At 57.1% G+C, this 14931-nt stretch overlaps 1 protein-coding gene across 2 annotated transcripts; it reads right to left on the bottom strand.

Annotated features, from left to right (window-relative positions):
- Positions 1-237: 237 nt before the first annotated feature.
- On the bottom strand, positions 238-11345 carry EPS8L1 (EPS8 like 1). Of its 2 annotated transcripts, none has more exons than XM_045830290.1 (20): positions 11259-11345; positions 10561-10615; positions 8820-8860; positions 8454-8512; positions 7693-7854; positions 7271-7420; positions 6745-6827; positions 6140-6401; positions 5763-5889; positions 5482-5570; positions 5295-5369; positions 5040-5188; positions 4261-4402; positions 4113-4141; positions 2067-2199; positions 1846-1977; positions 1553-1667; positions 1227-1401; positions 725-857; positions 238-636 (listed from the first exon to the last, which is right to left on the bottom strand). In XM_045830290.1, exons 2-20 carry the CDS (start codon positions 10575-10577, stop codon positions 550-552), a joined length of 2160 nt encoding a protein of 719 aa, XP_045686246.1. In that variant the 5' UTR covers positions 10578-10615; positions 11259-11345; the 3' UTR covers positions 238-549. The 2 variants fall into 2 exon arrangements, with proteins under 2 accessions (XP_045686246.1, XP_045686245.1); XM_045830289.1 differs by having other exon boundaries at positions 8820-8863.
- Positions 11346-14931: the final 3586 nt, after the last annotated feature.

The following is a 14931-nucleotide window of genomic DNA, read 5'->3' on the forward strand; positions in this document are numbered from 1 at the left end:
GGAGCCACAGAAAGATTTTGAGTGAGGGATGGGCTGGGGTACTGAGTGTTCCGAAGATCCGTCTGGAGTGAACTGGAGGACTGGAGGTCAGGAAGAAGCCTGGGGTGGGGCTCTAGGTAAGAATAGGATTCAGAGAAAGAAACCAAAGAAGGCGGGGACGTGCCCTAGATGAAGCTGTAGGTGGGGTGAGGGGCAGGTTCATGAGCTCCTGGTAGGTGGGTAGAGAAGGGACAACAGTTGACACGGCCTGAAGAGGAGGCTGTTTATAGACTGGGCAGCACATCACAATACTCAGGGCTCCCGGGCGTACCCTCTGACGAGGTGGCCCAGTGAGAGCACAGTCTCTACACTGCCCGCTCCCTGCCAGTCTGCTAGCGCTCGCTGAGACTCCAGGAAGAATGGTCCATTTCATCCACCGGGATGAGGAAAAACCAGGTCCGGATCCTTCAAGAGGGAGTCCACTTCCCTTGGTGGGGGGTCTGCAGAGCCCGTTCTCCCACAGGGCACGGGGAAAACCGTGGTCTGGATACAGCGGAGGGCTGGGAAGGGTCAAATGACCTCTGTTTGTATCTCGCCTTCCACCTTCTTCTTTTGCTTCTCCATCACTGCCTCCAGCTCTGACACTTTCTCTTTGTCCTGGAGGGCGGGATGGAAGTCAGGACTGTGGCATCAGACCCCTGGATGCCCTTCCCGGTCCTGTCCCGGGGATGGATGGCAGGCTCACCTCCAGCAGCGCACGCTGCACCATGACTTGGCTGTACACACGGGCACCCTCCTCCGGGCTCACTGCTCTGAACTCCACCTTCTGTAGCGAGAAGATCTGCGCGCCTGTCAGTACGCCCAGTGCTTCCACAGTCCTGAATAGGGGCAGTGGGGGCGTGGTCAGGTCTGCCGGCCAGTCAGCTCAAGTTCCTGAAACCCTGCCAATCTCATCACGCCTGGCCAACCCTTTGTCCAATCAGCAGCATTCACCTACCAATCTCAGCGTGCCACGGGTGGGCGGGGCACCCTATATTTTGGGAAAGGTGGGACTTCCCTGTACACTCCAATTGGAGCCTTGGAAAACATGCCAGTCACAATCTCATTCATTGTTGCAACCCGACAGACCCTCGCTTTGGGCCAATCCCAGTTCCCCGTGGTCCGCTACACCCCACTCTGGGCTAATCAGAACACTCCGCCTCTAGTGCCCAAATCTCAGGCCTTCCCTGCCGGCCTCAGCTACTCACCCAGAGCTGAAGCCCTTGGCCTGCAGCCAGGCGCGGACCTCCGAGGCGTTCGAGCGTGTGCTGAGTTGCGGCTCTGGGGCACGGGGCCCCGGGGTTGTGCGGCTGGGGCCCGAGCGGCCCTGAGCCAGGCGCGCCTGCAGCTCCTCGTTGACACTGACCATCTGGCAGAATTTCTCTGCAGGCGGGAAACCCGAAGGAAGGGCGGACTTAGGGAGAACGGTCCTAGTGATGGGCCGTAATCCATCTACTCTTTTTCAGCCTCGGTTTCCCTGTCTGGAAGGCGAAACCAGGGACCGTTCTCCTGAGTGGGTGTCCCCACCACTCACCCTTCTCGCTGGGGTCCAAGTTGTTGAGGCTGTCGCAGCTGTCCCAGTGGGGCCGAGCAGGGGCAGGAGCCACAGCTGGGGCAGGGGCCGGTGGAGGAGGAGGAGTGCTATTCTCCTAGAGAGGACCGAGGAAAGAGAACCTGGATCAGAGAGAGGACTCCGAGTCCCAGCCCTCCTTATGGACATTTCTGAACCCTCAAGCACTGCCTCTGCCAGTACCCTTGTCTTGACATACCCCTCATTCCCAGGACCCAGGATCTTCCCCCAAAACCCGGGAGTCTGCCCTGGCTCACCAGGATGCGGGCGGGGCTCTGGCTGCGGTCCCCCTGGGGCCCTGGGTGAGGTGACAGGATATTATAAGGCACATATCCTTCCTGCCCTCGGTGGTCCCGAACCTTCCACCACTTGCGCTTGTCATCCAGGACCTGAGGGAGGTAAGAGGAGAGGGTTCAGAGCCTGTGCCTGCAGTTAGGGTTGGGTGCACTCCAGTCCTTCAGCCCTGCATCCCTCTAACCTCTAACACGTCCCGATGCTTAACAGAGAGCTCGCTGCTGTTGCGGGCTTGGAAGTCATAATTACATAGGACCCACTTCCCCGCTGCCTCCGACTCCTGCTGGGGCTCAGCTTCTGGCTCCGAATCTTGGTGACTAAGGAGAAGGGGGAGGGTTGAGGATAGGAGGCAGCCAGTCCCACTGCCCTGGGCTGTAGGGTGTTGGTGTGAGCTGGAGTTAGAGCCAAGCAGAGGCCAAGGCGGGAGGCCAAGTTAGTACTGTTAATAGAGACCTAACATGGGAATAACTGCTAGAATATATTTTACTTCTTTTTGGGCCTGGCAATGTGCTGTAAGCCTATACTATGTGTACTAGCCTCACCTCCACTTTACAGATGAGAACAGTCAGGCTAAGAAAGATAAAATATCCCAAATCACACGACTGGGGACAGATGCTATTTATCAAGCATCTCCTATGTACTGGGCTCATGCATAATGATAATGCACAGTCAAAATAAAAACAATAGTTAACACTGATATAACACTTACTACCTGCCAGGCACTGTTGTTCAAAGTCTGTTATGTACATATAATTCTTGAGACAACCCCTGGAAGAACCATGAATTTGGATCCCCCTTTCTCCTCCTCCCAGGGAAGAGAAAGGAACATCGCTGTTCCTCTGTGAGGGACCCACTCGCAGTGACCCACTTTACATCAGGTCTCAGAACAAGGAGAGGACCTCAGAACTAGGTCCTCAGAACAAGGACCTAGGCAGGCTGGTCCCAGAGTCCACCTCCTGAGTAATCTTGCTGTCCTATGCATGCAGCTGGACATGAGCCTGAGCTCTGCCATGGCCTTGAACCCTTAACTGAAAACCTGTACAAACTCATGGACTCCTCACTCCTCCAGGAAGGGATCATTATGCCCATTTTTTTCCTCTAAAAATCTTGAGGCTCAGAAGTGAGTTTAAAGCTGGGGGTGTCTGAAGCACCGCGAGACCAGGCAGCTGGGGGAAGGGAAGTGGGATTTGGGCTCTGACCCCCCAGTAAGGAGGGACCTCAGGTCAGATCAGGCCTACCTGTGCAAGGGAGAGGGGGGTCTTCAGGGCCACGGCGCCCCCCGTGTGGGGCCGGTAGCTCCCAGCATGCTGTCCCTGCTGAGATCCTCTGCCCGGGCCCTCACCCAGACCCCCCTTCTGCTCCTCCAGCCTTGCTGCTTGGTTTCTTCTCATCCCACGTGGCTTCCCTCTCATCTGCCCTCAACTTGCCCAGGGATCCTAGAGTCTTGGCCCTTGTATCCCCTTCTTCTTCCAGGACCCAAGAGTCCGCACCCCCAATGCTTATTGGAATCATGAACTTGGACCCCCCCAGTTCTTTCCTCCCCCAGAGATCCAGGAGTCTAAGACTTAAGCTGTAATTTCTTTGCCTTTTTAACTCTTAAAGGCTCCAGGTCCAACACCCAGCAGGGACTGAGACAATTGCTGCAAAACCTCGGGGAAGTGATGGCCCGGCCTCTCAGCCTTTACCTCTTCCAGGGACCCAGAGGCACTTCCACTTCCTAATTTTCCCAGAAACTTGCCCCTCAGCCCTTGAAGTCCCAAGCCTGCTTCTCTAGGTGTCCAAGGTCCCATATACCAGACTTGGGCTCCTCTTCAAAACCCATATGTTCAATTCCCAGCCTCTTCCCTCCAACACCCAGGGCTCTGTCCCAGGACAGACCTGGGCAGGGAGTTTTCCAGATCCTGGGATACCAAAATGCCTTCCTCTAGCCCTTTGGGGTCTCAAGACTTTATCCACACCCAGCCCCCTCCTCCCTCAGACACTAGAATCTGGGCCTCTATCTCCCTCTTCCCTCAGACCCAGAAGTCTGGGCCCGCCCCCTCCCTCCCTGCTCCTCCCCCCTCTCCCAGCCCCACCCCCGGCCTGGTCACCACCTCACCCACCTGCGAAGAGCCGGGAAGACAGAAGGAAAAAGACAGAGAAAGGGGGATAGAGTCAGCGCCGGGAGCCCCCACGACGCACCCCCCTGTACCCCATGCCTCCCCCCCCCCGCCCCGGGGCTGACACTCACCCATTGACAGCAATCTGGGGGGCGCTTTGCTGCAGGAGATAAGAAGGCAGCGGGTCAGAGGGAGGGCAGCCTCCTCCCAGCCTTCCTGGGCCTGGTCCTGCCGTGCCACCTGTGGGAACCTGCTGCCCCCTCCAGGCCTTAGGCTTACCTGCCTGCGTCGCCTCTCGTGCTGCAGCTGCTTCTCTACTGGGTCCTCCCAGGGGCGGCCCTGTGGGTCAGTGGCGGGGGGCTCCCAGCCGCTGTAGAACTCCGGGATGTATGGGGGTCCCTCCTCCAGGGGCAGCTCCAGCCTGCAGCCAAGGACAGGCCAAGGGCTCAGGGACCCTGGTTGGCCCGACTTAGCCTTGTCATTAACTTCACTTTTCCCCTTTCCTTAAACCTCAGTCTAACCCAGCTACTCTATCCTCCCCTCTTTTTGCCAAGCCCTGCCCCTGCCTCTAAGCTCCGCACCCTACGACATCAATTATTTCTAAATACACTGATTTCAACTAACGCTTGCCACAGCCTCTGAATCCAAACCGGGTTTCTAGCTAAACGCATCCCTCCCTAGCTCTGCCCCTACCCCCTTGAGGTTCTCCGCCTCCAAGAACACAGACTCCGCCCCCTTTCCAAACCACAGGCCGAACCTTTCCTAAACCCCGCCCCCTTGATACAGCTCCGCCCTGTAATCCCACCTTTTTTTTCCTGCTGGATTATTTGATACAATTTTAAACCTCTCACACTACTTTCTGGTCTTCCCTCCAATCGAATGCTGGCATTTGTCCTAGGTCCCACCCTTTCTTCATTGGCCACAGCCTCCTATCTAGGCCCCGTTCTAACCCTTCCTTCCCAGTCTCACCTTTCCAATCACTACCTCCCAGTCTCTTCTGCTCTCCAATCATCACGCCCCTTTCTCCCAACCCCGCCCCCACTAACCACGCCCCTTACCCCGGGCGGGTCCAGGAGTCCCCCAGCGAGGTCCAGAGCACATTTTCACTTGGGGTGACATTGTCCCTCAGCAATGCTACGGCCTCAGACGTCAGGTGCGGCCGCCGTATGCTGCTCGCCAGCTGGGGTCCGCCCGACATCTCCACAATCTGCCAGGGGTGGGCAGAAATGGACAAGCCATCACACCCTCTAGAAGTGGAACCCCGATTCCTCTTGCTGCAGGGGGGACAAGAGGGCCGAGGGGGATGGTCTCACCACGTGCAGAGGTCCGAAGAGGAAGTGCAGCAGCTCTGGGGAGGAGGGGTTGGCGATGTTGCCGCGCAGCCGCGCCTGCGGAGCCGGGAAGGGGCTGGCATTAGTGCGCGGACAGGTCAGGTTGGTCATCCCCCCCGCCCCCCGCCCACTCCCCGCCCCTGATGCCCCGCGCTGGACGCGTCCTCACCAGCAGGCTGAAGGCGTACTTGATTTTCTGAAGCACGTCGGTGTACTCGGCCTCGCTGGGCGGCTTAGCCCGCAGTGTCAGGAGGCCCTCTGTGGGCAGGGGGGTAGGCAAGGGGACAGGGGACACAGAGACAGCGTCAGCGGGAGGGGGAGCCCCAGAGAGCTCGTAATGGGGAGTCCAATGGGCAGGGGATGCGAGGGGAGACCCTAGAGGGAGGGAGGCTATTTGGGAGTAGCCAGGGGAGGGGGTTGTTTGGGATCCCACCCGGTGGCGTCCCTCACCCCCGGCCTCTCGGCGCCCGGCTCTGCGGCCGCGCTTTCGGTGCTCCAGCACTCTGGCCGCCTCCGCCGACTTCTGAAGCTTCGATACGAAGCTCTCCACGTCGTCGAACACGTGGTTCAGGATGTCCTGGGGGACAGAGCCGGGGGACGCATGAGACCCCTGGGTCCTGGACCCTCACCACTCCAGTCAGAGCCCTGCAGCCAGGAGACTTAGATACCCGAGCCCAGCCCAGGCCACACCTTCCGATTCCTCCGTCGGTCCCCGCCGGCCACGCCCCCGCACGTGTCCCCGCCCCTCGACGTCTGGCTCACACCCACAGTCGGTCCCGCCTCCCAGTCTAGCCCCGCCCCTGAACCTCTGGCTCCGCCCCGCTCACCACATCCCGTTCAGCTTGAAGAGTGACCAGGTCTGAGCCTCTGGGACCCAAGGCCGGGGAGGCCGGGTCAGTGGTCCTGGAGATCTCTGCCCCGCCCGGCCTCGGCGACGCGTCTGTGTCAGGGATGGGCTCCTTCTGGGGTCCCCCGCGGCCCGTGGCCGACTCCACCGGGCTGATGGCTGCGCGGACCGACGGGTGGCGCTGCAAGGGCGGGGTCTCCGGGGTGGGCGAGGGGCGGCGCAGCAGCTCCTCCTGCGTGGCCCTGCGGAGGAAGAAGGGAACCTGAGGCTGGGTCCCCCGAGGAGTCCATGGACGGAAAACATTTCGGGGCTTAAAACAGACACAGTTACCCCAAGGGGTCTCACTTCTCTGGAGGAAAACAGGCCAAGAGAGGAGAAAGCGGGGACCAGAACCAGGAAAAGTAGGGTCCTGGAGAGAGGTCACACTTGTTTGGAAGGTACATGCATGATGCGAAGGGGTTTTGTTAGACCCTATTAAAAATTCGTTCTGCTCTAGGCTAGTAGTGACAGCCCATTTCTCGGATAAGGAGAATAGAGACCCCACCCGTCTCCTCTTCTCCCCGGTCTCCAGCCCAGCCTCCTTACTTGAGTGCCGCTGCCCTGCGATCCCCACGGCCAGAGCGGTAGCTGTGCAGAGCCCCCTGGATGTCCTCGTGGATCAGCTCCGCCTGCCAATCGCACCGTCAGGCCACGCCCACCCCCGACCCCCTGCCCTCCCCAGGACGCGAGAGGGATGGGCTCAGTCCCAGACCACGTCCTCGTTGATGCATGTGGACCACGCACGTTCACGCTCTAGACTCACACCTTCGCCCTAAATCTGTCCGACCTAGGCTACGCCCCCACCCACGGAGGCCCGGTTCAGGTGGCTCCCTACCCCTAGACCGTATTCACCTCCATCCCAGTTCTGGCTGTCCTCCAGGCACCCTCTCCCGTGTTCTGTCCGAGCCCTGGACCTTGAGTCCAACCTGCCCTCAGAGCCCGCTCCCTGTTCCTCTAGGCCACGCCCCTCCGCTGGCGCTGTCCTCCAGGCCCCGCCCTCTTCCAGCTCTGCGGGTGTCTGCAACGGGTCCAGCCCCTTTCTCCCCCGTGACCCCTGACCCTGCTCGCTCACCCCGAGACGGAGTCCCTGGAAGAAGTGCACGTCGGGCTGCAAGCGCTCGGGCTCCTGGCACACCAGCAGCAGCAGCGAGCGGCTCCGGCCCGGCGGCATCACCACGTCGCAGCGCACGATGGCGCCCAGTGAATACGACTCCAGCTCCTCCTGCGGGGTGGGACGGCAGGTAAACTGAGGCTCGGAAGCGATGCCACGACTACATGAAGACAGCAGTGCCACCAGGTGCAAGCACTGCGCGGGGCAACCCCGCAATATCCCTGCTTTAATAGGGCTCACAAAGGAGGCGGGTCCCTTGCCAAAGTTCCCAGAAGAAAGACACAGAAGCCAAGATTCACACTGAGGTTCCCGAAGTCCCTAGGGCCAAGCTCTGCAGAGCTGCTCTGTCCAGCTGCGCCTTCCACCCACATGCCCCCTGGCACCTTGGAGACGGGGTCCAGCAATGTCACATGATCAGGAGATATGCGCAGCAGCATCTCCTGGGCCCAGACACGGCCCTGGCTGTCCATGACGGACAGTTTGCGCGAGGCATCCTCCACGGTGTGCACGCCATCCTCCTCGCCCAGGCAGAATGTCACTAGGTGCTGGCACAGGCCATGGAGAAAGCAGTGAGTCCCAGGATAATGCTGGGGGGCTGGTACTCAGAATTCCCTGAAATCTGCCTTACAGCTTGTAACTAACCACACCTCCTCCAGGAAGCCTTCCCTGATCACTTGCTCCACCTATGGGCACCTCCACTCAGTGCCTTTTGTTTCTCTTTAATCAGAGTGATGAGCACCTGGGTTTGTCTTCCCATGGAGACTGGAGGCTCCTTGAAGGCAAGAAATGGTCTGAATTATATCTAGTCCCTTCAATGCACCTCTACGTGCATCAGAGCACCAGGCACTCTTTGCAGTACCTCTGGACCTTGTCTGAACCCTACTCACCCAGGATTGCCTCTGATTTGTGCCTGTGGTCACTTTGTCAAGCTCAAGAGCTGGTCCAGAGGGCAAGTGGGCAGATTCGAGTGGAACAGAGTTCTGTCATGATATCCGTGTCTGAGGCAAGGTGGAGAAAGTCCACTTTGCAGGTGAGCAAACTGAATTTCCCAAGTTCTTTTTGTGTGGAAGCCCAACTGCCTTCAACAGCCCCATCTCTCTTTGTACCAGAAGATCCCCTGTGGCAGTACAGACCCCAGACTCACATTGACTAGATACTGGGACACATCGGCCATCACCATAGTGGAGTACCGCTTCCTCTGTTCTGTGTGTGGTGGGGGTGGGGAGAGAGATGGATCAGAGGCCTTGGTCCGCAGTCCCTTCCTCCCTCAGACCCCTCAGGACTCCAGGCTCCCAGCCCCTCCTCCCTCAGACCCCTCAGGACTCCAGGCCCCAGCCCTCCTCCCTCAGACCCAGGGGTCCAGACCCCCAGTCTCTCTTCCCTTGGACCCAGGGGTCCAGGCCCCCAGCCCCTCTTCCCTCAGACCCCTCAGGAGTCCCCTCAGGTCTTTAGTTCTTTTTTACTTCAGACTGTTTCTCTTGGCCTGGGGTTTCTTTGCCCATAAACTCACCATAAATGGACTTGGCACTTGGTTTGGAGGCAGCTTCTGGGCTGCTGAAGGAAAAAGGGGTGAGAGGGACTGTGAGAATTTGGGGCACATCATGGGGGTATCAAGTGCCAAGAAGAGCAGTGACCTCATTTGAGGGCACTGGGGAGCCATAGCGGGTTCTGAGCAGAGGAGAGGGCAGAGCTGGACTTTAGTAGGGCAGGTGAGGTGATGGTATCGGGGAGAGTTGTTTCTATGGACACACAGACCTGGGTTCAAATCCCCTGTTAGCTTCTGCCTTGCCATAAGACCCAGGGTAGGAGACTTCATCTCTCCTGCTTCAGTTTCCCTCTCTGTGACACAGGGGTTAGTTACCTATAGCTTCCATCTGGTGGGGTTCTTGGGTGAATTCAATGAGATGATGCAGTTGAAGGGTTCTGCAGCCTCAGTAACTGTTACTGTCATTATTATAAAGCTAAGGGCTTAGTACACAGTTGTTGCTCAATAAATGGAATTTTTTTTTTTACAATGGCGTTAGTATTTGGAGGAGATAGAGAGTTATCTTCTTCCCCTTCCATCTCCGTGGGTCAGGCTCTACCCAGCCAAATCCTCCTCTGTCTCCTGCCTTTGACCTCTTCAAGGTCACCTTCTCCAAGAAGAATTCTTTTATAGTTGATTTTAGAGAGAGGGGAAGGGAGGGAGAAAGGGAGGGAGAGAAACATCCATGTGAAGGAGAAACATCGATTGGTTGCCTCTTGCACACACTCTGACTGGGGACTGAACCAATGACATCCTAGGCATGTGCTCTGACTAGGAATCAAACCCGCGACCTTTCAGTTTATGGGACAATGCTCCAACCAACTGAACCGCACTGACCAGGGCTCCAAGAAGAATTCTTGAGTGTCCATTTCCATAGAAATAACTGAGGCTCAGAACCCAAGTGGGGTCAGGAATGAGGGATGAGCCCTCGCTGGTGTGGCTCAGTGGCTTGAGCACCAGCCTGCAAGCCAAGGAGTCACTGGTTCGATTCCCAGTCAGGGTACATGCCTGGTTTGCATGCCATGTCCCCAGTGGGGGGCACATGAGAGGATCCACACATGATGTTTCTTTCCCTCTCTCCCTCCCTTCCCCTCTCTCCCAAAATAAAATAAATAAAATCTTTAAAATAAAGAAAAAGGAATAAGGGATGAGAAACACTTTAGTCAAAGCTATATTCCTTATCTTGCTGCTATCAGTCAGCTCTCCCCACAATTTGATTACCCCCGGGCTGAAGAACTCACTACCTCACATCTCCCATGCAGCTATTCCCATGTGTCTGACTTTTCTCCCTGCTCACTCCGGGAGACCTGAGCCTTCATTATAAACACCCCTGACTTCTTAGCAAAAGGTCAATCAATATTTAATAAGATAGTGACAATAGCAATAGCAGTTTCTGTGGGTTGAGCCTCTGCTGTTAGTCAGGTTCTCTGCTAAGTCTTGTATGTGCATTATCCCATCAAGCCCTTAAACTTGGCGGGGACTGAGGCTCAGAGAGGTGACGTCCTTTGGCCAGGGTCACACCACTGCTGAGTATAAGTGCCTGAATTCAAACCCAGGTCTGTCTGCTCTGGAGCAGAGCTCTAACTACAGGTTGGACTGGGAGGGAGGCAGCCCAGGCTTCCTTCCCAATGTCCAGACCTTGGCTACTGCAAATGCCCTGTGAGGGTGTGTGAGAGGTTGGGCCGATGTGCTGGGGTGGGGGGCCTGGTGGGCAGGGGACACTTACCCAATGGTGGTGCTCATGGTTTCAGAGTGGGCAGCTCTTGCCACCGGGTGGTGCCCTGGGAAGCAGCAAAAAGGTGAGGGCCTCACCTACTCTGTGGAACCTATGATTCCTGGCTCAGCCCCTCCTCCCTCAGACCCAGGAGTCCAGGCCCCCAGCCCCTCCTCCCTCAGACCCAGGAGTCCAGCCCCCCAGCCCCTCCCTCTTAGACCCAGGAGTCCAGGCCCCCAGCCCCTCCTCCCTCAGACCCAGGAGTCCAGACCCCCAGACCCTCCCTCTTAGACCCAGGAGTCCAGGCCCCCAGCCCCTCCTCTTTCATACCTAGTACCATTTCCCAAACCCTTCAGAAATCCATGCATTCAATTCCCTAATCTATGTGTGCCCCACTTTACTCCTCTACCCAGGGCCCTGTCTCCCAGCCTTACCCTCTCAGGGGCCTAGTCCAGGCTCCGAGGTGCTTATCCCTAAGAACCCGGGGTCCCTCTGACCACTGGTCTCCTCGGAGACCCACTCATTCACTTCCTCAGTCTCTGTGATCTGTGTTCTTCTTTTAGGTATGGGTGGCCCACTTTTCAGCCCTTACCTCTTCCACACTCAGGAGTTTGGGTCCCTCCGCCTTTGCTGAGCCCAGACCCCTGTTTCTCCTCCCCTACACCCGGGTGTGCCCCCCTTCCAGCTAACCTCCCAGGCCCCCTCCTCACCTGTCCCGTCAGACTCCGTCAGAGGAGAGGCCCGCTCTGCTCTCCCTTCCAGACCCAGGGCCCCTCCTTCCTGCTCCCTCCCCGGGCTGTCCCGCCTCCACATACCTGAGCACTCACCTGGCACTGCCTGGCTGGAGTGGCCCCTGGGCGGGGCTGGCAGGAAGACCCAGGGCGGGGACTGGGTTAGGAACCTTGACTGTGTCCTTATAACAACAAAACAATAACAACATCAGCCCTCTGAAGTCACCACTGGTTCACCTCTCAGACACCCCCTTTGATCCTCCTGATACCTCTGGGCAGTCAGGAAGTCTGATGTCCACTTGTTCGTGGTGCCAGAGGGGGACCGTCGACCTGTTGGATGGGGCTGGGCTTTCGTCCCCAGGGCTAGTGTCCCTCTCTGTGTGCACACCTGTGCACAGTTCACCTCTTCACCTGTTCCCTCGACCCCCACTCCTCCCCTTCCTGCTTCCTTTGGAAATCTCCCTCCGTAAATCCACGATGAGGATGGCTAAGACTCAACTTGCTCAATGCCCAAGGTTGCACGTGCCGTGAATCATTGAGAAGGTAGACACAGATGTCGGAGCTCAGACCCCGGAGAGCAGGAAGGTGGACAGGCCCTGATTTAGTCTTTCTCAGCAGTGACCCCCACCTGGTTCCCACCACCATCATCTCTCACCCGGACCCACTGTCTCACTGGTTTCCCCACTCCCTCCCTTCTCCCCATCTGTCTAGTCCCAATGTCTAAGTCACAGAATCTTAAGTCAGCCCCTGTCCCATCTCTGCTCAAAATCTTCCACTGGCTCCCCTTTCTCTGAATAAAAGCTGAGTCTGCACAGTGTTCAGGGACACTATTCTAACCTCTGATTTCTGCCCTTCCTCTCCATCACTCTGCGGCGGCACGCCAGCCTCCTTGCTGCACCCTGACCACCTTAGACCCCATCCTGCCTCGGGGCCTTTACCCCTGCTGCTCTCTGTTCCGGAATGCAGTTCCCTTAGCTAGCCTCACCTCCTTCGGGTCACCCTTGAATGTCACCTTCTCAGACGGGCCTCCTGAACACCCTGTTTAAAATCACAACATCTCTTACTCTCCCGTCCTTCATCTCTTCCCCCACTCTGTACTTGATTTTTTTTCTTCAGAACGTTTATCACCTCCTAATACACCCTATTACCTGTTCATTTTTTTCAATCCTCACCTAAGGATAATGTTCATTGATTTTTTTTTTGAGAGAGAGAGAGAATGAGAGAGAGATGTGAGAGAGAAACATCAATCAGTTGCCTTCTGTACATGCCCTGACTGGGAATTGAACCTGCAACCTTTTGGTGCATAGGGTGATGCTCCAACCAACTGAGCCACCCAGCTGGGGCTCATAGCATTATTGCTTCACTGTTTTCTTTAACACATGCGGACCCCACAGTTTATGCTGAGTGAGTCCGGAAGCTGGAGAAGGAGATGAAAGAACACAGACAAGAGAGATGATGGCAAGAGCCCAGGGGCGTGGGTTCGAGTCCTGACTTAGCCATTTCATAATTTCGGTCAGACTTTTTTTGTGTGCTTCAGTCCTCTTCTGAGTATGTTATAGGTGTGTACGGATAATCCCCATGACAATCTGTGAGGAAACGGAGGCCAGTACAAGTGAAGTCATCTGTGTACAGCTCATGCATGAAGGAGATGTGTTGGTTGAACCCCGGGACATGCAGTATAGACCTGTCATCCTTTGGTGCTGGCCCCTTTCTAGCTGTGTGACCCTGGGCAGATTGCTTAACCTCTCTGTGCCCCAGCCCCCCTGAAAATGGGGATCACAGCGTCAGGAGGGTTAAAGGAGATTCCGAAGCTTTCTCAGCTCAGTAATTGGCCAAGACGACACAATAGATGACTGTTACAATGACAGAGATGACAGCCTTTCTTTCCATTTGTGGTAGAATGAAGGACTGTGGCAGGCCAGCTGAGTGGGGCAGGACAGGCTTCCTGGAGGAGGAGGGGCGGCCAGAGCTGAACCTGAAGGGCCAGTTTGGCAGCCCAAAGTGGCCTAGACTACGGAGGAGGAGGAGGAGTGTTCCGGGCCAGGGCACTTGCTGAGCCTCAGAGGGGAGGGCCCAGGAGCCAGGGAGCTGGGCGCACCTGCCTGCTGTGCTGCAGGGAGTGGGGGTCAGTGTGTCACGTCTCCAGCTTTTGTCACCCTGTGTCCCTGTCACATCCACATCATGAATGCTCTCTGAGCTCGGCCTTGCCTGGGTTGGGGTCTGAGGGGAGGAGCAGACCCCTTACCTGCTTCGAGGCACACCAGGCAGGATTGGCACTGCACGGAGAGAGGAGCAGATAGAGCTCTGCTCAGAGTGGGGAGGCCACCAGCCCAAGGTCAGGGTGCTCTGGGGCTGGGCCACTAACACACATTTTGCTGAGCCCAGGTCCCTGTCTTCACATGCCAGTGGAGGAACTGTCCTCTTAGAGGCACTTGGTGGGAGTTAGGGGCCTAGACTCCTGGGTCTGAGGGAGGAGGGGCTGGGGGTCCTGGGCTCCTGGGTCTGAGGGAGAAGGGGCTGGGGGAGCTGGACCCCTGGGTCTGAGAGGGGAGGAGCTGGGGGCCTGGACTCCTGGGTCTGAGGGAGGAGGGGCTGGGGGCTTGGACTCCTGGGTCTGAGGGAGGAGGGGCTGGGGGCCTGGACTCTTGGGTCTGAGGGAGGAGGGGCTGGGGGAGCTGGACCCCTGGGTCTGAGGGAGGAGGGGCTGGGGGCTTAGACTCCTGGGTCTGAGGGAGGAGGGGCTGGGGGTATGGACCCCTGGGTCTGAGGGAGGAGATGATTTCTGAGCAGGCAGGCATGCCCCAGTCACCTCCCACCCCAGAAGTTTGGAGCAGCAGGTGAGACCGAAACCCTGAGTCTCCACCCAAGTTCCAGGGCCCAGGGACACCTTCCTTGTTCTCTGGCTGCAGAGGAGGTACCTCCCTCCCTCTAAACCATGGCAAGTGGTTCCCAAGTTCCAGTGGGGCTCCCACCCTTGTACAGCCTGACTCAGTAAGTCTCAGGCGGAGCCAGCAAATCCCCATCTTGGACAGTCTCCAGGGGGAAACCCCAGCAGCTGAGAACCTGACCCTTCCTGCCAGCCCATAAGGTCCTTTTGTTGAGTGAGCCTGGGGCCACATGTCAGAGCTTACCTCTGTCCCCAGACTTGTCATCGGGGGGACTGGACTAATATTTATTCTCTGGGTCGGGGAGCCCAGGAGCTAGACAGAATCATCCATGGGGGCTTCATAAGGCAAGAGCCCTTGTATGTTGTACGTGGAAGCACCCCCAGGTCATCCCTCCCCTCTTTTCTCAGTGCATACCCCTCCCCCACCCAAGTGTGGGATGAAACATTTTTTTTTCAATTAAAAAAATCCTCACCTGAGAATATTTTAAAATTGATTTTAGAGAGAGAAGAAGGGGAGAGAGAGAGAGAGAGAAAGAGAGATTGATTTGTTGTCCCACTTCATTTATTCATTCATTGGTTGCTTCTTTCCCCTTTAAAGACTTTATTCATTTCTAGAGAGAAGGGGAGGGGAGGAGAAAGAGAGGGAGAGACACATCAATGTGTGAGAGAAACATCTCAATTAGTTGCCTCTCACACATCCCCAACTCGGGACCGGCCTGAAACCCAGGCACGTGCCCTGACTGGGAACTGAACAGGCGATCTTTT

The sequence above is a fragment of the Phyllostomus hastatus genome, unplaced genomic scaffold (genome assembly GCF_019186645.2).
Source record: "Phyllostomus hastatus isolate PE091 unplaced genomic scaffold, TTU_PhHast_1.1 phas_contig_151, whole genome shotgun sequence".
NCBI lineage: Eukaryota > Metazoa > Chordata > Mammalia > Chiroptera > Phyllostomidae > Phyllostomus > Phyllostomus hastatus.

Excerpts from the sequence above, each read along its gene's own strand:
- EPS8L1 (XM_045830289.1), bottom strand. Across the intron at positions 5,189-5,294 it reads TCTTCGGACCTCTGCACGTG|ATTGTGGAGATGTCGGGCGG; the intron begins GTGAGACCATCC and ends CACCCCTGGCAG. Across the intron at positions 637-724 it reads TGCAGCGTGCGCTGCTGGAG|GACAAAGAGAAAGTGTCAGA; the intron begins GTGAGCCTGCCA and ends CCCGCCCTCCAG.